The 25,768-nt window shown below is 34.1% G+C and overlaps 1 protein-coding gene and 1 non-coding gene across 2 annotated transcripts in view; both read left to right on the forward strand.

Moving 5' to 3' along the window:
- The window catches only part of LOC121998258 (sodium/hydrogen exchanger 3-like), an 80,006-nt gene extending 56,607 nt beyond the window's left edge, over window positions 1-23,399 (forward strand). The window contains exon 15 of the mRNA XM_042553082.1: window positions 22,856-23,399. Within this exon, the coding sequence (XP_042409016.1) occupies window positions 22,856-23,164 (309 nt within the window). The 3' untranslated portion in view covers window positions 23,165-23,399. The remainder of the gene's footprint in view (window positions 1-22,855) is intronic.
- A 1,200-nt stretch (window positions 23,400-24,599) lies between these two features.
- Window positions 24,600-24,669, forward strand: TRNAR-UCU. Its single transcript has one exon. It is a non-coding gene; the product is annotated as a tRNA-Arg (tRNA).
- The last annotated feature ends 1,099 nt before the right edge of the window (window positions 24,670-25,768 follow it).

Here is a 25,768-nt window from a genome sequence, read left to right on the forward strand (position 1 = left end):
CATGTCATCGGGTCCATTGAGCTTCCTTTTCCGCTGTGCCTCTGGTCCTCAAATAGCACCACGCCTCGCAAGGATACGATCTACGACAAAAATAAAAATTTTACATATATTGATCCTATATTCCACAAGGGAATGTACATCATGTCTAGATCGAACATAAATGTAAAATCCTAGGGCTAATACAGCTCCTGCTGTAATAGTTAAATGCAATCATGCACACACAATAATATGCCCTTGACATGTCCAAGGGTCCAATCACACACAATAACCATAAGACATAATAGTTGGAGCCTGCAACCACAGAGTTAACATATCCTACTATTATCTTGCATAAATTATGTATGACATGTGCATAATTAAACTGAAAACCAAACACACAGAGGCAAACCCTAGCTCTGATACCAATTGTTAGTTAGTCCTAGGAAGATCGTACCGGTTCCACTGTATAAAAATTTTGTACAAGTGTCGAACCTATCCTAATAACCTATTGTGTTCTTTAGAAATTAAATTCGGAATCCCAAACGGAACTTAACATTATTGATTTCAAATTTAACTTATCTGTTCTTAATGGTTTAGACTTGGATCACAAATGATGCTTAACATTATTGATCCAAATCCACCTATGTTATAAATTCAATTAAATATTAATTTCAGAAATCGGCTTCCAAGTTAAACATGGCGAGGCACTAGGCCTTCTTGGATATGGGAGCAACCACCACTTCCTAGACAAAGCCTTTCAATGGAATCTAATATTTAATTTCCTTATATAACCCTAGATTTAACCAAAAGGAACAATCGAATCATAAATTCAAAAAACAAAAAAAACACAAACTCGAATCACAAATTCGAAACCTAGAATTATATGTCTCTTGTGTTAGGAATTCATACAAAGAAAAACTAATATGATGCGGAAAACAATTACTAGTTATACATTTTTTTTGTATGTAATGACCTCTTGATCTTCTACCGCATTCATTTTCTTATCTCGGACGTTGTGTGGGCAACGATTTACCAAGATGAGAACTACCCAAACCCTTCTTCTTCCTCCTTGCAAGTTTCGGCCAAGCTCCTCTCCTTGAGATGAAGAATTTCGGCCACACCACCAAACTCCAAGGGATGATGCCGTCGGCCACCAAAAAAGAAGAGAAGAGGAGAACAAGGACTAGGGCCGGCCACCACCAAGAAAGAGAGGGAGGAAAATAGAATAGAGTTGTTCCTCATGAAGGCACCCCTAACCCCTCTTTTATATTCCTTGGTCTTGACAAAAAAAGAAAAATTAAATAAAATCTTCCTTATTTTCTTTGCCATGAAAAGAAAATTTTAATTGATTAAAACCAATTTCCTTTTCTTAAATATCATGACCGGTCACCTCATTGCTGCAAGCAAGGAAAGTTTTAACACAAAATTAAAACTTCCTAATTTGTTTTCAGAAATTTTAAAATAAAAATTTCTCTAATAATTTTTCCCTTCATGGTTGGTTATAAAAGAAATTTTATAAATTAAAATCTCTCTATTAAAACATGTGGATGATTTCCAAAAAGGAAAGTTATCTTTTAAAATTAAACCTTCCTCTCAATCTACAAATGAGGAAAGATATCAAATCTTTTCTTAATCTTTTGTAGAAACTTATAAAAGGAAAAATTTATAATTTTAAAACTCTCTTTTAAATCATGAACATGATTACAAAAAAGGAAAGTTTTCTCAAAATTAAAATCTTCCTTTTAATCTACAAATAAGGAAAGATATCAAATCTTTTCTTAATCTTTTTGTAGAAAGCTATAAAAGAAAAGACTTATAATTTTAAACTCTTTTTTAAAACCATGGAATCCACATAAGAAAAATTTCAAAAAAAATTAAAATCCTTCTAATTTGATGTGGTCGGCCACACCAAGCTTGGGTTCAAGCTAGGACTGGCCACACAACTTGGCTCATCCTATTTGCTTGGTCGGCCCAAACTTTGGTTCCAAGCTTGCTTGGCCGGCCACCTTAGGATAGGTATAAAGGTGGATATAGGTGGGTATAATACTTTATAAATAAGAGGCTACGATAGGGACCGAGAGGAGGAATTGGTTTTGGTCTCCCGATGAAATTAAGCTTCCCGTGTTCGCCCCGAACACCTAACTTAATTTCATCAATAATAATTCATACCATTAAAGAATTATTATTGAACTACCGCACAAATCCCAAATTATATTTTTTGGGCTCCTTCTTATTATGAGTGTATTAGTCTTCCTGTGCTTAAGATGTCAAATGCCCACTAATTAATTGAGTTACTGACAACTCACTTTAATTAATATCTTAGTCCAAGAGTAGTACTACTTAACCTTATCGTCATGTCGGACTAAGTCCACCTGCAGGGTTTAACATGACAATCCTTATGAGCTCCTCTTGGGGACATTATCAACCTAGATTACTAGGACACAGTTTTTTTCTATAATCAACAACACACACTATAAGTAGTATCATTTTCCAACTTATCGAGCCTTTTGATTTATTGAGCTAAATCTCACCCTTTGATAAATTAAAGAAATAAATACTAAATATATGTGCTTGTTATTATATTAGGATTAAGAACACACACTTCCATAATAACTAAGGTCTTGTTCCAGTATATAAAGAACTTAGCTTAAATGGTCTTGCTCAATACACTTAGAGTGTACTAGTGTAATTTATTAGTCAAGATAAACTAATACCTAATTACACTACAACTATTTCAATGGTTTGTTCCTTTCTATCTTAGTCGTAAGCTACTGTTTATAATTTATAAAGAACTGATAACATTATTTTCTGTGTGTGACACCACACACCATGTTATCTACAATATAAATTAATTAAGCAACTACACTTAACATATAAATGTAGACATTTGACCAATGTGATTCTTATTTCTAAAATAAATGTTTACAAAAGCTAGACTTTTAGTATACATTCTAACACTATAGAATCTAAATGGTATCCTATGACTACCCATCTATTTGAGGTTGAAAAGCAATGCTAAAGTGAAACTCAATATCTAGTACCCTTCGAAAACTCTTATCAACATCTTGAAGTGAAGGTGGTATCATTATCTTAAATGATTCTAAGAGGAATGCCATACAACCTATTGATCCCTTTGCAATAAAGTTTAGCCAACCAATCCAAGGACTCCATCCTATGGATCAACAAGAAATGAATTAATTTGCTTAAGAAGTCAACAATACAGCTAGTGATACTCCCAATTCAATTCGAAAATTGTGATCCATTAAAGAAACTTGTTGATTTCCGATGTTCTTGATTTGCTTATAGACCAAATATCTAGCTATAAAGTCTGCAGTGTCCTTCATGTCCTACCACGAATAAGACTGCTTAGATCTCTATGCATTCTAATGTACCAGGTGAACTACAAGTCTTGATTGATGAATTTCTCGAAGAAATCATCATGGTCAGGGTGTTCCTTAGAAACCACAACTTGTCTAAGAATCACAAGTGTCTATTAGTAAGTATCAAATTATCGACTACTCTAACTTAACAAGTAACTCCAACTCACTAGCAGCAACCTTTGACAGTTGGACTCTTTATCTACTCCTCCATACCCATGTCAAATACTCAACATTAAGACACTAACACTCTCAGTAGATATTCACTATTTCTATTGATCATGTGTAAAGAATTCTAAAAATAATCATATCATACACTCAAATTCATTCTTGTAGATACGATCCAGTTTGAAAACACCATATCATATCATGAATCCCAACTATTTCAGATGGATTATGATCTCTAATTGGATTTTAGATTCTTCCACTTAATCCTGGATGAAGTGATTAAAGAATTCTATCCATTTCCTTTATCAAGGTTGAATTCCTTTTGATTGAAGAGATACTTCAAGATCCTATGGTGGTTGAAGTTCTTGAAGGTGACTCTGTATAGATAGTGCTTGCAAATCTCAAGAGCAATGATGGTAGCTACGAACTTTAAATCATGAACAAAGTAATTCCTCTTTAGTCTTTTATCTGACAAGAAGAATAGGCTATAACTCTATTACGCTACATTAATACAACTAAACGATGAATGGATGTATCAGTATAGAGAACAAACCCATCATCTCCCTGGAAGAAATAATTAGCATAGGAGTACCCGCCAGTTTCTATTTGAGCTCTTAAAAATTTGCTTCACAAGCATCACCCAAAATAAACTTAACCCCATTCCCAGTCAACCAAATCAAGGGTGCAATAGTACGTGAAACACCTGGAACAAATTACCAATAATAGCTAGCCAATCAAAGGAAGCTTTTGATCTCTTGTATTGGCTTTGGTTGTTCCCATATGGTGACTAGCTTAATCTTCTACTGATCCATTGAAATACCTCAGTTAGACATTATGTGATCTAGAAATCCAATTGAAGAAAGTCAAAAACACACTTGCTGAACTTAACATACAAATGCTCCTTTTGTAAGGTCTCTATAACCAGATTGAGATGATGCTTATGCTCTACCTCTAATCGAGGAGACACCAAACTATCGTAGATGAAGACAATCATGAAATGGCCTAAGAACTCCAAGATAAAACCTAATTCTTCAAATATTGTAGATGAAGACAATCATGAAATGATATCAGAATTCTATAAATACTCAATTCTTGAGATCCAAAAAAGTTGCAAGAGCATTGATAATACCTTAAGAGAGCATTGGTAAGACTAAAGACATTACCAAGAACTCATAATTTCTATACCAGGTCTTGAAAGCAGTCATATGAATGTTTATATCTCCACCTCTCAATTGATGATAGCATCATCTTAGGTCAACCTTCAATTACACATAAGTACTCTTAAATTAATTAAATAAGTCATATCCTAGGGATAGATACTTCTTAATGATCACAATATTTAACTACCGCATTGATGCAAAACCTCAAAGTCTCATCCTTCATAATGAAGAGGACCCTAAGCACCCTACGGAGAAGAAATGGGACAAATAAAATGTTGATCAAGTACTTCTTGAAACTAAACCTTTAATTCCTTTAATTGTCTCGGCGCCATTTGGTATAAATCTTAAATATTAGAGCTATGCCAAGTTTCAACTCTATAACAAATGCTACTTGTTACTCTAGTGCAATCTAGGAGTTCCTCTATAGACATGTCTAGATAATTCCAAACTCTGCTGCATTAAGCCAATAAATCTCAAAACTCACTAAGAATAAAAGATATCCCTCATAGTTGCTAGCTAGCTAGCCACTGATAAACATAGAGAATTGAGATAATAGACAACCTCGGTCTCTTAAAAAGGACAGTCCGGTGCACGAAACTCCCGCTATACAGGGTCCCGGGGAAGGATCCATTGTACGCAGCCTTACCTTGCTTTTTGTAAGACACTGTTTTCAAGATTCGAACTCGTGACTTTTTGGTCATAAAGCAACAACTTTACCGTTGTGCCAAGTCTCTCACTTATACTAACAAAATCTTATGAAGGTTGATTTAAAGACCTAAAGACTACCACTTAAGCTTGATAAATGCATTATTCTCCAAAGCTAGTCTATCCCTAAAATGATGTCAAATTCAAGCGTCTCTAACATTTGTAAATCCACTACAAGATTATGACCACTAAAATCTAAAAGAGAACCCTAAGTTCTCAATTTAACCGTAGCACACCACTTGATGGTGTTAACAAAATTAGACCATATGAACAAGGTGCCTGACACCTCCTTATCTTATGCACGAACTCATGAACGATAAAAAATTGTGAATTACTAATACCTATCAAAATACCAATAGATAATGTAAACAAAAGTAGTACCTTGATGACTAGTTCATTGCAACCCCTCGTAAATGTGTCCACTCATGTTCCAACCGTTAATTGCTCTATATTGAGTATGATTTGTTCTTGTAGAAATGGGTAGGAACATGGTGGAGGCTCATACATCTAGGGAGGAGGCTGGTATTGCAAGGTGGAGGCAATGAATATTGGTGGCTTTGGTAATGTTGGTAGAAGTTTAGGATTATCAGTGGTAAAGCTATGGTGGCTGAAAGAATCATTAAGGTGGGGGATTCCATTGTTCTGGTGGTTGGGATCTTTGCTGCTGAGACTAAGACAGGTGTGACCAAAGGTTGACCCTATTGTGGTTGAGAACCTACTAGTTGATGTTGCACCCTATAATTTCTAGGTTGTTAAGGAAACGATACTTCCAAGTTGTTAGGTTCAATTAAGTTGTTTTGATATATTTGACAAAGAGTTTAAGTTATGTTGTACTTATGTTTCTAACGTGTGCATCAAATATGCAAGGACTTGAAATAAGACACATAATAGCCCACGAAGCTTGGTGACTCAACGTGTTTGAGCTAGTTTGTTGAATGACTCAAGAAAGTCAAGTTGTTTAGTTAGTTTCAATGGCTCGAAGGCCTAACATATAGAGTCTAATTGTGTCTATCAAGTGTGCAAGGACGCAGTCAAGCTCGACTCCAAAGGTGTCTAGAGAATTTATATAATATATAATTTGGCAATTTATCAAACAGTGAACCTAAATTTCTAAATTTACTAAAAGACACATGCTATTTTGGTATTTACTAAAGGGTGCACCTTTTCAAGTTCACTTTCCATTTTATCCTCTCGACAATTTGACTTTTTTTACCGTTTTTCTTTTCGCTACCATTTTCTCTCTCTTATTTTTCCTCTCTCCCATGCATGCAATTTCTCTTATTTTTCCTCTCTCCCCTTTCTTCTCTTTTCTGCAAAAAAAAAAAAAAATGTGGAACCGCCACATCAGCGACCCCCCTAGAGTCGGTCCCACGGATATGGAGGGAGGTAAATGTAGATACACAGCTGAAAGTGCATAGCCGGGACACTAACCCCAGGCAATGACACCCCAAGGATCGAACCCTGGACCTTTCGGCCACGAAACCATGCGCCCCCAGCTGTGTTATTCTTCTCTTTTTTGCAAGCATGCATAACATATGGATAACATTTTATAAGGTTTAGATGATTTTTTATAACATTTTAATACATTTAGAGAAGCCGAAATAAATAATGAATAGCATATTTGAACTTCTTCCAACCAAAAAAATCTACAAAAACTGAAATGGATGCAATCAGAGCTCTCTAGGTCTATTAGTGGGTTTCGGTCAAACCCACTGATAGACTTAGAAATCTCAGATTGCACTCATTTTAGTTCCTGTGGATTTTTGGGATTGCAAGGAGTTCAAATATGTTATTTATTGTTTATTTCAACTTTTTGGAGGTTTTAAAATATAATAAAGAAGAATCGCTAAAACCTCCACGTTGGGCCTGATATGGAATCATATCAAGCCCAACGTAGGCCTGATATCATTCCATATCAGGTCCAACAACTTAATGAAAACAACATTTTTATCTTTGAGATTACACCATCAAAAGTTGAGCTTTGGTATTATTTTCCAGATTAAGTAAGACATAAAGTTAGCATATAGTGATATCATTTTACTGCTCTTGTTGTTTGCCATAGTATTCTAAGATATTTCTGAGTTGAAATGTTAGTAGTTACCAGTGATTATCTAGCAGATGATGCCAAAGTTTCATTCTGTAATGTCTGCACTTCACTATAGACTTCGGTGCTTGAAGGTTCAAGGTATGATTTAGAAGTCACAACACTAACAGATCCTGAAAATATTTCAGAATTGCAGGTGTTCTCAGTTTCTTTGAATCTAGTATATCATTGCTTTCCCTACATGCACACGAATATCTACTCTCCTTATCAAGGCCAAGATCATCATGGAAGTTAAAGCCTTTTTCTTGTTATATAACACATTAGAATTTGTTATTCTTTACAGCCCTTAAAAAAGTATCAACAAATATAGCTTCAAAAAGAAAGCACCTCAGCTTGATGAAAATCATGGGTTTCTTGTCCTATTTATCCAACTATTCTTGAAGCTATTTTTTCACGCCCTTTCATTTGAGGAGCTCTTTCAAGCTTAGTAGTATAACTTTCCTCATTAAATGTGCTCTTTACTCCAAACAAAGCAACATTTGCTTCAAACTGATCCCAGTTCCTAAACAAGAGAACTCATCCTATCAACTTAGTGACTAAAAAAAAATCTCAAAAAAGCACATGAAAAATAATGAACAATTTGAACAAAAAACAAATTTCAGAAAGATCATACTCTCAAAAATATACCTAAAACTGAAAGGAAAAAAAGTATTTAGTGTTATTGAAATAATGTAATACCTATTAAATAACTAAAGGAGTTCTAATTATAAGACATTATAGAATTCCATAATATAAACACAGAAGAAGAAATGACTGAAAACATTAAGAAGATAAAATGACTCTAGAAAAATTAAGGAAACATTACTCTATTAGCAACCCTATAATCAATAACAATGTAGGTGTTATATTAGCTACCTATCTAGTGTTCCATCAAATATATTCTCCAGCTAAGGACATTCAGGATCATCTTCATCAGGGAAAGGTATCAGCTTTCTTTCTGTCTCTAGATGATGAGAATGAGAAATAACAGAATCAATCCAGAGATCTTTGCCCTTCTCATTGGAATGTCCCTTGGTGAATTCATCAAGTGACACATCCTGGTATTTTGGAGAAAAAAACATAATGAATCTAATATATGCAGAGACACAAACTATCAAAATCCAAGATTATTTTAAGAATATAATAGAAAAACAAAAGAGATGATGGATAAATCTCAAGTAATAAGTATTGAAGAGAATGCCAAAGCATGTAAATCTGATAAAGAAGAGCAATAGAAGGAACATTCACTCAAGGTCAACTTTCCTAGTGTAATCTACACAATGCATGATAACAAACAACTAGATAAAGAACCAATAGATTTTGCATGACATTCTTACACAATTCAGTTTAACTCTTAACAGCAGTAGAATAAAAATCTAGAAACATGAAGTAGCATGGATGAGATTGATTCTGGCATGACAAAAATCTCCACATTGCGTCTGATATAGAATCATATCAGACTCAATGTGGACCTAATATGAAATCATATCAGGTCTGATATGGAATGATATCAAGCTTGATATGGAATGATATCAGGCCCAACGTGGACATTTTTGGCGATTCTTCCTTATTACATGTTAATACTTCTGAGAAGCCGAAATAAATAAGGGATAGTATATTTGAACTCCTTGCAATCCCAGAAATCCACAGGAACTGAAATGAGTGTAATATGAGATCTCTAGGTCTATTAGTGGGTTTTGACCGAAATTCACCGATAGATCTAGAGAGTTTCGATTGCACCCATTTTAGTTCATGTGGATTTCTGAGATTTCAAAGAGTTCAAATATGCTATCCATTGTTTATTTCAACTTTTCAAAGGTTTTTGAATGTAATAAAGAAGAATCACTAAAAACCTCCACGTTGAGCCTAATATGGAATTATATCAGGCCCACGTTGTGCCTGATATCATTCCATATCAGGCCTAACGTGGAGGTTTTTATCGATTCTTATTTATTACATTTTTAAGTGTGGGGGAGGAGTGCATATGCTTGAAGTTCAAGGAGTTTTCCATTTGGCCTTTGAGACTGTGTTGAAAAAAAAAAGAGAAATAAAAACATGAGGAATTTATTACAAGGATTGGTTGTCGTAACAGATTGATACTGTGATGGAGTAGGAGTGAAGGTTTGAGTTTAAGTTTTGTAAGCTGGTCCTAAAGATTGTATTGTGGATATGCTATAGAGAATTTTTAGGAATAGAAGTTGGATAATTATGAAAAACAGAATTAGAATTGTGTAGAAACCTTTCTGCTGTAGTGGGGTTAGCTATTCCTATCTCAAAGGCTACTAAAAGCAAGTAAGTTGGTTCACAATTCTTTGGGATTGAATCACCAAATTGTCTAAAACACCAGCAACAACCATCTCAACATATTGTTTCAGCTCATGGGGTAGAACAACAGCACAAAGTCTTTGTATCAAGTTTAATCTGTTTTGTGCCAAGTCTTCATAAAAACAGTCCTATACAGTAGCTGATCTAAATTTAGCTCATGTCTTGTAATATCATTTGCTATTCCATCATTCCAATGAACTCAGTCTTTATTGTCTTTAAGGCATTCAGATTCATCTAAGGAATTCGCTTTATTTTAGAAATGATACTTCAGAAATGTGAATGCAGGGAGCTGCTGTTTGTGTTAATATACCATGTTTTGGCTCTTTACCTATGTGAAGTAAATGTAACCCTCAAGAAGGTTAGGGAACAAGTGTCATTTGTCACACCAATTCAAATCTGTGGAGGGAAAAAACTAGAACGAGAATAGAAATTGATGTATCATGTGCGAATTTCTATTGTGTTTTCTGGCCACCAACAGCTTGAATTTGATCCCTAATCATTTCATTATAAATGACACATATCTGAGCTGAATTCTTCATTGACTTAAGCTGGAATTTCCTTGAATCGATAAAAATCTTCACGTTTGGTTTGATTTGGAGTCACATTAGGTCCAACATGATATTTTTAACGATTATTCTTTATTACATTTTAAAACCTTTGAAAAGTTAAAATAAATAATGAATAACATATTTGAACTCTTTAAAATCTCAGAAATCCATAGGAACTAATATGGGTGCAATCGGAGCTCTCTAGGTCTATTAGTGGATTTCGGTCAAAATCCTCAAAATCCACTAATAGACCTAGAGATCTAAGATTGCACCAATTTTAGTTTCTGTGGATTTCTGGGGTTGCAAGGAGTTCAAATATGCTATCCATTATTTATTTCGGTTTCTTAGAGTTGTTAACATGTAATAAGGAAGAATCGGCAAAAATGTCCACGTTGGGGCCTAACGTGCGCCTGATATCATTCCATATTAGGCCCATGTTGAGCCTGATATGATTCCATATTAGGCCCAATATGGTGATTTTTGTCATGCCATAGTCAATCTCATCCATGCTACTGCATGTTTCTAGATTTTTATTCTTCTGCTGTTAAGAGTTAAATTGAATTGTGTAAGAATGCCATGCAAAATCTGTTGGTTCTTTATCTAGTTGTTTGTTATCATGCATTGTGTAGATTACACTAGGAAAGTTGATTTTGAGTGAATGTTCCTTCTATTGCTCTTCTTTATCAGATTTACATGTTTGACATTCTCTTCAATACTGATTACTTAGATTTATTCATCATCTCTTTTGTTTTTCTATTATATTTTTAAAATAATCTTGGATTTTGATAGTTTGTATCTCTGCATATATTAAATTCATTCTGTTTTTTTCTCCAAAATACCAAGATGTGTCACTTGATGAATTCACCAAGGGGCATTCCAATGAGAAGAGCAAAGGTCTCTTGATTGATTATGTTATTTCTCATTCTCATCATCTAGAGACAGAGAAAGTTGATGCCTTGGATCCCTGATGAAGATGATCCTGAATGTCCTTAGCTGGAGAATATATTTGATGGAATACTAGATAGGTAGCTAATATAACACCTGCATTGTTATTGATTATAGGGTTGCTAATAGAGTAATGTTTCCTTAATTTGTCTAGAGTCATTTTATCTTGTTAATGTTTTCAGTCATTTCTCATTATGGAATTCTATAATGTCTTATAATTAGAACTCCTTTAGTTATTTAATAGGTATTACATTATTTCAATAATAGTAAATATATTTTTTCCTTTCCCGGGACCCCGCATAGCGGGAGCTTCGTGCACCGGGTTGCTCTTTTTTTTTTAATTTTTTCCTTTCAGTTTTAGGTATATTTTTGAGAGTATGATCTTTCTGAAATTTGTTTTTTGTTCAAATTGTTCATTATTTTTCATGTGTTTTTTTGAGATTTTTTTTTGGTCACTAAGTTAATAGGATGTGTTCTCTTGTTTAGGAACTGGGATCAGTTTGAAGCAAATGCTGCTTTCTTTGGAGTAAAGAGCACATTTAATTAGGAAATTTATACTACTAAGTTTGAAAGAAGTCCTCAAATGAAAGGGCGTGAAAAAGTAGCTTCAAGAATAGTTAGACAAATAGAAGGATAGGAAGCTCATGATTTTCATTAAGCTGAGGTGCTCTCTTTTTGAAGTTATATTTACTGATACTTTCTTAAGGGGCGCAAAGAATTAACAAATTCGTATGTGTTATATAACAAGAAAGAGGCTTTAACTTCCATGATGATCTTGGTCTTCATGAGGAGGGTAGATATTCGTTGGGAAAGCAATGATACTAGATTTAGAGAAACTGAGAACACTTGCAATTCTAAAATATTTTCAGGATCTGTCGGTGTTGTGACTTCTAAATCATGCCCTAAACCTTCAAGCACTGAAGTCTGTAGTGAAGTGCAGTCATTGCAGAATGAAACTTTGGCATCATCTACTAGTTCATCACTGGTAACTACTAACATTTCAACTCAGGAATATCTTAGAATACTATGCCAAACAACAAGAGCAACAAAATGATATCACTACATGCTAACTTTATGTCTTACTTAATCCAGAAAATAATACCAGAGCTACAACTTTTGATGGTGTAATCTCAAAGATAGAAATGTTGTTTTCATTAAGTTGTTGGGCCTGATATGATTTCATATCAGGCCCAATGTGGAAGTTTTTAGCGATTCTTCTTTATTTTATTTTAAAATCTCTGAAAAGCTAAAATAAACAATAGATGGTATATTTGAACTCTTTGCAACCTCAAAAATCCACAGGAACTGAAACGGGTGCAATTTGAGATCTCTAGGTCCATCAGTGCGTTTTGATCGAAATTCACTAATGGATCGAGAGAGCTTCGATTGCACTTATTTCAGTTTCTGTAGATTTTTGAGGTTGCAAGGGGTCCAAATATATTATCCATTGTTTATTTCGGCTTCTCCAAATGTATTAAAATGCTATAAAAAAATTAACTAAACCTTATAAAATGTAATTCATATGTTATGCATGCTTGCAAAAAAGAGAAGAAAGAGAAGAGAGAGAGGAAAAATAAGAGAAGTTGCATGCATAGGAGAGAAGAAAGAGAAGAGAGAGAAAAATGACAAAGCAAAGAAAAGCGACAGAAAACGTAAGATTGTCAGAGGGTAAAATGGGAAGTGCACTTGAAATGGTGTGCCCTTTGGTAAATACCAAAGTAGCATGTGCCTTTTGGTAAATTCAGAAATTTAAGTTCGCCGTTTGGTAATTGCTGTATATAATTATAATTTATATAATAATTAATTAGAAATTATATATATAATATACTATTTTAATTAAAACTTTTATAAAACCCTACTTTTTCTCAAAATTTTGTGATTCTTGCCGCCTCCTCCCCTTCCACATAATTCGCCTTGCTTCGCAGTCGCCTCGCCGCCACCTCGCAGTCGCCTCGCTGTTGCTTGCTGCTACTGATCTCTCGCCAATGGTCTCTCCAATGCTTCCAAGTAAGTCTTCAGTTGATGGCAGGAGGTATGTCGCCCAAATTGCTCCCTTCCCTCTGTTGTGCACGCGTGACGCACGCGATGATGCACGTGAAATTATCGCATGCGCCGTGCCGATGCCGGTCCTGTGTTGGAACCTAAAAACCACCCATTTCGGGTGGTACAACATGATATTTCATTCCTTGGGTGTACTATAAGTTGGTATAAAATGAGGAGGACTTGTAGGCGAGGTAAGAAGGATGACTCTAGTGCATAAAGCTTACTTAAAACTAAACTCTTTTACTCTTGCTAACGTTTAGCAAGATTATACAATGTTTATGTAGCAGAAATTAAAAAAAAACAATTAAACTCTAACACAATAGGATTTATGTGGCTCAGAATGCTCGGTTCCTACTTTATGGCCTATGACTCTTTAGGTAAGTCACTCTCAAATCTCACTATTTATTTTTACTTTCCAGTTCCTTTTAGTTACAAGAATCTTACAAAAATGAGGAATATAATGAAAGAGAGACAACTACAATTATATTCAGTTTGTTAGCCTTAATTATCTCCTCTTGGTTCTCTATTTATAGTCATTAAGTTGTCTTCAAACAATCTTTATTTTTGTATTCTGCAGTAACCAGTCAACTCAATCAATTTCAATCTCAATCATTTTCAGTTGACTATATTTCTGATTGCTTTAACCTATTGTCTCACATTGAATCTCTCAATTAACTCACCTTACACCAGTTGACTATTTTGCCAGCCAATGGTTATTTAGTTGCTTTACCATTTTAAGCAATTGGATGGTTGCAATTTTCCTTTTGCTCGTTCAACGATCTTTTTTTTTCTCCTAGGTTTAATCAAATGTCAATTGACTCAACTTGGTCAGTCGAATACCTAATCGACTTAGTTCCAAATAGAAACATTCTTTATTTGTAGCCAGACTAGCCTAAGTTGGCTCCCTAGCTAACTCAACATACTAGTCGATTGGGATTGGCCTCCAATTGATTGGATTGTGGTCAAGTCATTGCTCAAGTATTACATGAAACTCCAAGTATAGGTCATTTGACTTTGACAACCCACTTAGCGATTTTAATTTTGTAGCTTTACTTTGCCCACAAGGCTATCTCCCATCAAGTCATTTATCCCTCAGATGCACTAAATCCTTTGGCTAATTCCATGTATCGTCCTTCACTTGTTCACTTACGTAGTCTGCCTCTTCCAGATTCAAAGTTGCTACAACTTCACTTTGATCAAGTGATCATCTTTCCTCGGTTCCTTGAATGCATCAATTTCTTAACTCAATCCTCATGCCATCCTTCTCTCCATCAAACCTTGAGCCATCGAGCCATGCTAATTTGGCAGTGAGTCATCAACCACAACTCGAGTTGTGATCGATGATTTGGTGAACTTTATGTGCATCTTGCCAAGTCTTTGCACACATTAATAACACAAACAAAACTTAAACTCTTTGCCCAACACATTAAAATACTTTGGTTGAATATAATCACTTAGTGTATCATTGCAATAGCCTGACATAAGGTGGGATTGAGGGTAACAAGGATGATTGACAAGGTTGAAGACCAAGAGGCATAAAAGTTTTGAGGGATTACATGTGATGTCTATTTTAGAGCTTTTATTTTTGGGCATCATCATGAAGAAATGATGTGTTTAGCTAGGTAGCGGTATACTACCTAGTGGCTTGGTTGACGCTTTATGTTGGAACAACAAGTTTCTAGTTGTAGTTTGTTGGTTGCAATTTATAGAGTAGTTTGATTTTGAGATTTCGTGTAGGTTTATGAGGTGTAAACCTAATGAAGGATCGCTAACGAGATTCAGTTGATCAGATGAGAATTTAGTTGACTAGATCATTTTAGCCGACTCACTAGTTGACTAGACACATGATTGAACACAAAAGCAATAGCCAATTAGAGGTATGAGCAGTTGTCTAAACCAAATTTCCAGATAATTGCTAATCATTGGCTGTTGTTACTTGTATACGGGCAGTTGACTAGAGCCTATTCAAGTCAACTTGAGGTGGACAAAATGTGTTCATTAAAACATCTCAAGATTAAGTGCTTAAGTGTTAAAAACTCTTAAATGACTTCATATTCAACTTAAAGGCTTCAACAGATAAATATTTGGTAAGCTCCTCTCCCTAAACCTTGCATTTCATTTCTATTTAAGAGAGCTTCATTGTAATTATTCCAAAGGTTGGGATGGTAAGAAGCATGCTTAATATCCTCTTATGAAAGAGGCAGTTAAAGTGGATTTATAGGAGTTACTTATTAGCCGAATCAATAGAACATGAAATAGGAGCAAAATCTCTAAATGACATAAAATAGACGTGTTATTATATATATATATATATATATATATATATATATATATATATATATATATATATATATATATATATATATACACACACACATACTATTTTCGTTATTTACAATAGTTGACACAATTAACTAGACTCACATATGAGCACTAATGTGAAATAATGTTTGAATTGCTTTATTGTTTTGCGAGAATTGTATTTTAGGTTTTTATGTATTCACTTGCTCCCCCTTTAGTTAATTGAACGGTGGTATAATTCCGCTAGACTAGAGGGTATTCCCTAGTAATAATATAAAGAGAGGATATAACTCATTTAACCTAACACAAATATCAATGCAATGCATAAATTGATACATTACTTATTGTTAATGCATGTATGCATGTTCATGTGCACATACCAAAATCAAATTAGTTAAATATTTTAAACTAAAAATTCAAGGTTCAAATAGAAAAGAACCAAAACAATAGAAAAAGAAACCAAAGAACTCAATGTTAAGTGGGATCGGCAAACCATGATCTTTGACCACAAAAGGTTAGCAAATGTAATATTTCCTCTATTTGCTAACCTAGAGGTCAAAGGAAATAGGTAGTGAGTACAAATTACTCCGTTGGTATAAAAAGATAGTACATGAATTTAGAAATCTGAGGTAAACTTAACTTACAATCGGATATCTACTACATCACATATGAGATTGTATCAAGTAATTGAATCATATTTGCTTAAGAGAACCAATATAATCATCCACTAGTTTGATCAATAACGTATGAAAACTGTATAGAGTACATATAATAAATCAAGATCCTACATATAAATAAATGTTGATTGCGCAGGGGTGGTACGCTACCACAAACAAGTCTCATGGATAGCCAAGGTGTATAAATAGTTATTGTTTGTGGGCGACAATACGCTACCATGAACGAGTCTCGTGGACAGACAAGATGTATAGATAGCTATTGAATGTGGGCGACACGCTACCACGAACGAGTCTCGTGGGTGGTCATGGTGTATATATAGCCACTGGCTGTGGGCGTCAACATGCTACCACGAATGAGACTCGTGGGTAGGACAGGATGTGAAGATTGGTACTGACTGCTAGCGACAACACGCTACCACCATGAATGGATATTGTGGGTAGTCAAGGTGTGTAGATAATCACTGTCTATGACGACAATATGTTGTTATGAACACGACTTGTGAACAAATAGGGTATGTAAATAGATACTGATTGCGGATGACAACATGCTATCACGAACGAATCTTAGGGGCAGTCAAGGTATATAGATAGTCAATATCTACGAGCGATAACACGTTACCACGAGTGAGACTTGTCGCAGATAGGATGTGTAGATAAATACTAACTGTGAGCGATAATACGTTACCATAAATAGTTCTCATGGGCAGTTGGGATGTATAGATAATGTGAGTGGAAACAATAAACAACCTAAATAAAACAAAACAATTTCATCCTGTACAATACTCCTTATGGAAGTAAAAATACGAGCTATACTACAGTATGATATCACAAACATATAGGCAAAAACATATAACAATAAAAAAAAAAATCTAGATATAAATCAGAATAAAATAAGGGCAAGCATGTAAGAGCATCCACATCAATTATCCTAAACTAAACTTTTACCTTAAATTTTACATTTTGTATTAAAAAAACATCCACATCAGGTACCCTACTCATTCCCTAAATATACATTTTATGAATAGTAGTTCTTTAAATTTAGGGAATGGAATCCATTCCCTAAACATTAAAATACTATTTCTCTCTCCTCCCTTTAATAATAAAAAATTTCTCTCCCCTTCCTCTAATAATAAAAAATTTCTCTCTCCTTTATCTCTTTCCTCCATCTAATAATAAAAAATATGAAGGAAAGAGAAAAAATAATAAAAAAATAAATATATGGTAAATTATAGGGAAACTGATGTATGTGGTGAAAAATGGATATCTAAATTTAATAAAATAGTTTTTTTTACCTTAAATTTTAGATTTTGGATGAGGATACTGATGTGGATGCTCTAAAAGGTAAGTGTTAATTCAAGAATAACAAATAATAGAGTACCAAGATAAAAGTAAGTAACTGCGGCCTAATTAATTTATTTAATAAATTATTCATGCACTAAAGATAAAGATTCTAGAGAGATCAAGGACCCATATCTAAATATAGCGGTGTATTGTCAAACTTTTTTGTTCTTAAATCCTATTACATGATAAAATAACTTAATCTTTATGCTACATTTTATAAGAGTGAAATAAATCAAAAGGTAGGATTTTCAACTAGATTAGGGGATATTAATTAATCATTTGATTAATCAATCATTTATTAAACCAATTACTAATTTCATTGATGCTTAATTGATATCTAATCAATTATTAATCTGATTAATAATTTAATTAATCACTAATCATTTATTAAATTGATTAATAATTAAATCTCAAGTTAATCAATCGATAATTCAATTAATTTCTTCTTAATCAATTATTAAATTGATTAATGATCCAATTAACTCATAATCAAATTAATTATCTAATTACAACTAACTAATCAATTAAATCTTACTTTAATTAAATTAACTAATTAATTTTCAAATTCATTTAGGTGAATAGTATTATAATGGTAAATCAATTGATCTTGAACTAATTAGTACCTTAATAAATTATCTAATTTGTCAATTAAAATGATTCGACATCTAATTACCAATTATTAACTTTTTCATCAATTAATCAAACTGATTAATAGCTTAATTAATTATCTAAAAAAAAGGACAATCCAATGCATGAGGCTCTTGTCAATTAGGGATGACAATGGGTCGGGTTTGAGTCGGATTCCATATTCTCCGTCCCCACATCTATCGGGGATCGAATATCCATCGAATATCTTCTATACTAATACTTTTTCTTCTTTCCATTTAACTATCTTCATTCAATAAAAAGTATATTAGAATTAACATCCTATTAAAAAAATATAATTAAAAAATACATTAAACATCTATATAACCTACTCCTAACATCTAAAAAAACAGTAGTGGATTTTGGGGATATATATTATTTAATTAGGTATTCGTGTTGAATATCAAATATCAGTAGTCCCTCCATACCCTCCTCCATTCGAGTTGGATTTCAGATCTTCCATCGGATTCAGAGGAAATTCCATCTCTACTGCCAATATGGAGTCCCGGGGAAGGGTCTATTTTATGCAACCTTACCCTACATTGCAAGAAGCTATTTTAGAGACTTGAACTCATGACCTCCAGATTACACGATAATAACTTTATTGTTACGCTAAGGCTCCCCTTCAACTTAATTAATTTCTAATTTATTAATTAAATGAATTAATCATCATTGATTAATCAATTAAATTGATTAATTGTTTAATTAAACTGATTAATAATTTTAATTAATCCTCTAATTAATTTATCAATAAATTTAAATGGATAAAGTTAACAATGGATTAAGAGTCTATTAATCAATTAATCAACCTATTAATTAATTAATTAATTAATTGATCTATTAATTATTAAACCCTATTAAACCTTGTTACCTCCTCCTTCTTGGAGGTTGATTAAGGTTTGGGGTCTATGGTGCAACGAAAGGGCGCTAAGTTGTCACCAGGCACTCGCGGTTCGATCCCTAGCTACGATCCATTTGTATGGAATTTTCCTCTAAATGATACATGAAACCACAGGATACTGGACTTCTGGGTCGTCCGCCATGAGTGCTTCCCGATTTATCCTTGTGACGGGTAGCAAACTTCTGTTGGGCTGGGTCGGTCACCCCAGATTCGATGTTACCAGGCACTCACAATTCGATCCCTTGTTGCACACGCGGTTCAATTCCTAGCTACGACCCATTTGTATGGAATTTTCCTCCAAATGATACACGCAACCACGGGATACTAGACTTCTGGGCCGCCCGCCATGAGTGCTTCCTGATTTACCCTTGCGGCGAGTGGCAAACTTTTGTGCGGCTGGGTCTGTCGTCCCAGATTCGGTGTTACCTGGTTCAACATTTCTTGGAGGTTGGTTGTGGCAGCTCGTAGTAGTTGAACTAGGTAAGGTTGGTCATCAGCAACGGGGAGGTTGACATACGGTGGTGGGGACGCACAAGCATGCATGTGAGGGACATGTGTAATTAAAACTTAGGTTTTGTAATTAAAGCCTAGATTTGTAATTAAAACTTAGTTTAATAACTTCAATCAACTTAAATAGGCTATAAGCCTAATGGAATTATCCCATTAATCTAAAATTTTCTTTATAAAAAATATTCCAAAAATTTATAGATTTATTTGTTTATATACTTTATATATTATTAATATATATATAAAGAATGTTAGCCTACACACCCAATGGTGCACAACTTGTGAGCACCATGTGTAATTTTTTTTGTTTTTGTTTTTAGAGCTTAGGGTTTAAAATTTATGATTTAGTTTTTAGGGTTTAGGGTTTGTGCTATAGTATTAAAACTAAATAAATTTTTAAAAAAATTACACATGGTGTTCACAAGGTATGCACTATTGAGTGTGTAAGCTAACATTTCTCATATATATATAGGAATGTTATGGCGCACACCCCGTGATCACCTAATAAAATTTTTTTGTGTGCTTAATACCATGCCCTAACCCCCATATAGCTAAAACCTTAATTGGATAAACCGTAAGCTAAAAAAAAAATACTATGCACCGGCAAAATATATATATATATATATGATGTCGCACACCCCATGACCACCTAATAAAATTTTTTTGTTTGAAATTTTTTTTGTGTGTTTAATACTATACCATAAATCCTAAAGCCAAAACCCTAATTGGCTAAACCATAAGCTAAAAAAAATGCTATACATCGATAGGCACACACTATGAGGTGTGTAGCATAACTTTGATGTGTGTGTGTGTATATATATATATATATAGACACATGTGTTTTTTACCTTGGGCTGCCTTTGTGGGCGGCAATGGTAAGTGACACAATCGCCGAGCATGGTGTTTATATATATATATATAAGCTTTCGGTTGTGCCAATAAAATTTGTTCCTTTAAGGTTTAGAGGTTGGATTATAATATTAAGCATAAAAAAATTTTAAATCAATTTTTTTTAGGTGTATACACACACACAGAGATGATATCCTAGGTGACTTATCTCGAGTGACGGTGAGTGACATCCAACGTGGATGGTTTGACGTGGCCAAAACTTTTTTTTTTATTTTTCTCTCATCTGCATGCAATTTTTTACTCTTCTGCATGCACGTTGGTGCTGGTTTATAGCTAGTTTCTACAAACAAGTACCAAAATGAAAATCAGCACCAACACGTTGGTGCTAATTTGCACAAACCAGCATCAACATGGTGTTGATTTACGCAAATCAGCACCACGTTGGTGCTGGTCTTTAAAGATCAACACCAACAATGGCACAAACTAGTGTAAATCAACACCACATTAGTCGTCTTTAAAAATTGACACCAAAGAGGTGGAAACTAGCACAAATCAACACCATGTTGGTGCTGGTTTGCGCAAACCAGCACACCAACGTTGGTGCTGGTTTGCGCAAACCAACACACCAACGTTGGTGCTGGTTTGCGCAAACCAACACACCAACGTTGGTGTTGATTTGTGCAAATCAACACCAACGTTGGTGCTGGTCTTTAAAGATCAACGCTAACGTGGTGCTGATTGGTGCTGGTCTTTAAAGACCAACACCAATTAGTGCTGGTTTCAAAATAGCGTTGGTGTTGGTCTTGAAAGACCAGCACCAACACTAGTGCTGCTCTTGAAGATCAGCACTAAGCATCTTGGTGCTGGTGTTGCTCTTGAAAGACCAACACCAATGCTATTGTGAAACCAGCACCAATTAGTGTTGATCTTTAAAGATCAACACCAACATGGTGCTAGCTGGTGTTGGTTTTTAAAGACTAGCACCACTTTATATGCAGGAGAGAGATTTGCATGTAGGAGAGAGAAAAAATTTGCATGCAGATGAGAGAGGAATAAAAAAATGAGTAAAGTCTGCGTCAGAGCATTCACATTGGGTGTCGCCTAAGGTTATGTAGGGTAAGTTGTGCCTCATCATTCTTACTTTTATATATATATATATATATATATATGCTTATTTGTTTAATTTGAGTGTCTATATGCATGAAAATTGTTGTAATTTATATGATAAGCACACTTATAGCTTATGTTGGCATGCTTATATATAAAAATTTAGGATAACAATTCAATCATCTTATAAAATTTCTAGAATAACTTTTATTTTCTATTGAGACATTAGATGATAAGTTATATGCTATGATGATACTTCACACCAAAAGTGTCAAATTTATATACTAATCATGTAGAAAAAACACAACTCTACTCAATTATATATATGCAGTCCAATATAATTACTTATAATAGTTTTGGCATGATATCATTTTTAAAAATTATAATTTTTGTCATTAAGTATCAAAATCTTTCCTAGTTTCATTAAAATTGCCTATTTGTGCATTACACAATGGCATTCTCTTGTCGCTTAAAAAGTAAATTCATTGTACCTTCTTGTACACCGTTTTTGTGAAAGTATTAGGAAAAGTGATTCCATTCTTTGCGATTGCAATTTCAACATCCTGAACAAGCCATATTCAGAACTTACTATTTTGAGGGGGATTATAAGATATAAAGGAATAGAGAAGTATATTTTACATTCACTTGTCTAATCCCTGTCTTCCTTCATTGTACCTGCTTGTTCACTATTTGTGAGGGAGAATTAAGTCTTACAAAAAGTGATTCCATGCTTTGAGATTGCAAATGCAACATCCTTGACAAGTCATATTCAGACCTTACTAGCTTGAGGAGTATAAGATATATAGGAATAAAAATATGTATTTTACATTCAGTTGTCTAGTCTGTCTTCCTTGTTCCTTCCCTATTTTCATCATGATATGTGAGTTTTCTTTTAACCACCTTAATTGTTAATAGTCTGGTCCTGCCGATCTCATTCCTCAATGACGGTTTTCCCTTTGTGATGGTTCTGACTGTATCTTTTGCTAATTATAATCGAAACATTGTTTGACTGTTTCTTTTCCAGTCAATTTTACAGTGTTTATTTTTTGACATGGTCAATAATCGAGGCATGTTCAAATGCAGTGTACATTTTTCTAGTTCGGCTGTTTTCTTTGTTTCTTCTAGCTGCTGTATGGATCCCTGCTTTCTGCTTTGTCATTGTATGATAGCAATCTGACTAGACTACTTGCTCAGGTATTTGGAACGGTCACTAAACCTTTAATAAAAGCTGCATTATCATACTCAACACATGGTGAAGACTCTATTGTTTCCAGCTTAGAAGATATGCGTATCTTATTTATGGAAGATTGCAGTTCGAACAACAATGATGTCGCAAACACAAATGTGAAGAATAGTATCGGCATGTTGATGAGGTATCCTACTTCGACTATTCACTACCTGTGGAGGAAGTTCGATGATAGATACATGAGACCAGTTTTTGGTGGACGTGGTTTTGCATCTCCCAGCTCATTGCTCCCTGCCACGGATGGCGATGATGTTTGACCAGTGTCCCTCAAGTAAACAACTACCAGCAATAGAAGTAAATCCATAGGATGCATACATAAGCTTGTATATCTAAAAACAGTAGACCTTGTTGGCTTCAGGAGAAGCATTCGTACAGTGATGTGATCATTATAGGGGAAGGAAGAGCAACTGATTCCTCCTATACATTCTCCAATATACATACTTGTAGTTCTGGCTTCTTCACATGATATTGCATATTGTCGTTGACGTGTAAATTCAGTGATACTTTTTTTTTTTTGGAAATAAAAGAAAATTTTCAATTTACACGTGTAAAATTCTTTTAAATTTTGACATTGTCTAAAAATATCTTCTAGAAATTACAAATTTTAAATATCTTTTTAGATACTTTATCCGGCACCTTTTATAATAATATCCACTTTGTGTAAATAAGTAAAATAAATATATTTAAATTGTCATTTTTTTTTCTCAAGGCACAATTTTAAAAATGCTATTTAATAATTAGCTCAAATTTATAACTATTGCATATGCCAACAGGCCCAGGAGTCCAAATTTCATGGTAAAAAAAAAAAAAAATGGACAAGGAGATGAGTCATTTATAATTGTGGTCGGATCGTGGTTGTCATTTGATCATAATTGATTACGATTCTTCCTTATATTCATCGTCCTCAAGTAATAATGTGGCGGATGTTGCCACAATGAGGTCGCAGGGTCGATCCTCGGGACAGCTGGTGAATAAATCTCCTATCTTCGTATTACACCCTATCTGTCACATGCTCGCTCGGATGCTGCGATTTACCTCCCTCGTGATGACCTTGGGTCGGGTACGGCGAGGGTGCTGGGGGCGAGCGTTTTGCCTTTTGCCACAATTGGGTAGAGGTAGGTAGTCGAATGTCACCTGGAGGCGGCCTCTCGCTCGAAGTTAGGTTGCATAGTCACTTGCCCACTGCCGGTGATCTCTAGGTAGCCTTCGGCCATCTGCCCTGATCCAAATTATAACCTGGGGTTGGTGAATTCAGAGAGAAATCATAACCAATTACAGTTGGATTGTGTCCACAATCCGATTATAATTATAAGTGCTCCATCTCTTGATCCACCTCGCTGGTTAAATAGATAATGACAAATTTCCTCTAAGCACCGTGATTTAATGGGAATTTAAGAATTCATGTTTTTGTTTGTGTTAAGATTAAAGCAATAGAAAGATATTTACAACAAATATAATAATAATAATAATAATAATAAATCTCACAATGCTAATACAATACAATGAGTTTAACATGATTTAAAATATTGAGTTCCAACTTCATCGTCTTGTCCCTCTAGTGCAACAATATCAAAATAAAAAAATCACTAAAATGACTATTCGACACAAGGAACGAAACAAGTCTCAATTATTTGACAAAAAAACCCTTATCAGGATAAAATATTAAATTAAATTACAAGGATAAGCCTGGCACCCGTGGCCTAATGGATAAGGCGTCTGACTTCTAATCAGGCGATTGTGGGTTCGAGTCCCACCGGAAGGGCAATTAGGTCAGCCCAGATAAAGGAAGAGGAACGTAAAAAATCAAACTTAAAAAAAAAAATACAATAGCCAAAAAAGAAAAAAAATAGTAAAGCAAAAAAATGAAATTTTGACATTTATAGAATAATTAAAGTAAAAGAAAGGAAAATAAAATATCTTAATCAAATAAAATATATTAAAGATAAATGTAATAGGGTATTCGTAAACAATCGAGAAATAAAAGAGCGGTAGAAGAGATATTTTCATTAACTTTTTAATGAAGGTTTAGGTGACCAACTTAACTTAGGTAATTTAAGTAGGTCAAATGAGTATAAAAATTTTAATTTTTATCGTAGAATTCAAACTTTAGAAGTAAAACAAATTTTAAATGAGATGCACAATGGAAAAGTCATTGGACCACATGATATTCCGATAGAAGTATGGAAATGCTTAGGTAACCAAAGTCTTGAATGACTTACAAAATTCTTTAACATAATATTGAAAACGAAAAAAATGCATGATCAATAGAGCATAAGTACTATAGTTCCCTTATATAAGAACAAGGGAAACATACAAAATTGTACAAACTATAGGGGTATTAAATTAATAAGTCATATATGAAACTTTCGGAAAAAGTAATAGAAAAAAAAATTAAAGAAGGAGATCACAGTGACAGAAAATCAATTTGGGTTTATGCCTGGAAGGCCAATAATAAAAGGTATACATCTTCTTAGACAATTAATTGAAAAATTTCGAGAGTAAGAACAAGATCTACACATGGTATTCATTGACTTAGAAAAAGTTTATGATAGAGTTCCAAGAGAAATTACATAGAGAATTTTAGAAAAGAGAGGTAGTAGCGTAACATATATTGAACTAATTAAGGATATGTATGAGGATGTAATGACCAGAGTAAAGACTTCAGGTGGAGTAACTGAAGCATTTCCAATAAAGATAGGGTTATATCAAGGATTAGTTTTAAGCCCCAATCTTTTTACACTAATTATTGATGAACTCATTGCGCACATTCAAGACACTTATCATCTGCATGTTGTTTGCCAATGATATTATTTTGATAGATGAAACATGTGAAGGAGTAAATGCTAAACTAGAATTTTAGA

Source organism: Zingiber officinale, chromosome 1A (assembly GCF_018446385.1).
Source record: "Zingiber officinale cultivar Zhangliang chromosome 1A, Zo_v1.1, whole genome shotgun sequence".
NCBI lineage: Eukaryota > Viridiplantae > Streptophyta > Magnoliopsida > Zingiberales > Zingiberaceae > Zingiber > Zingiber officinale.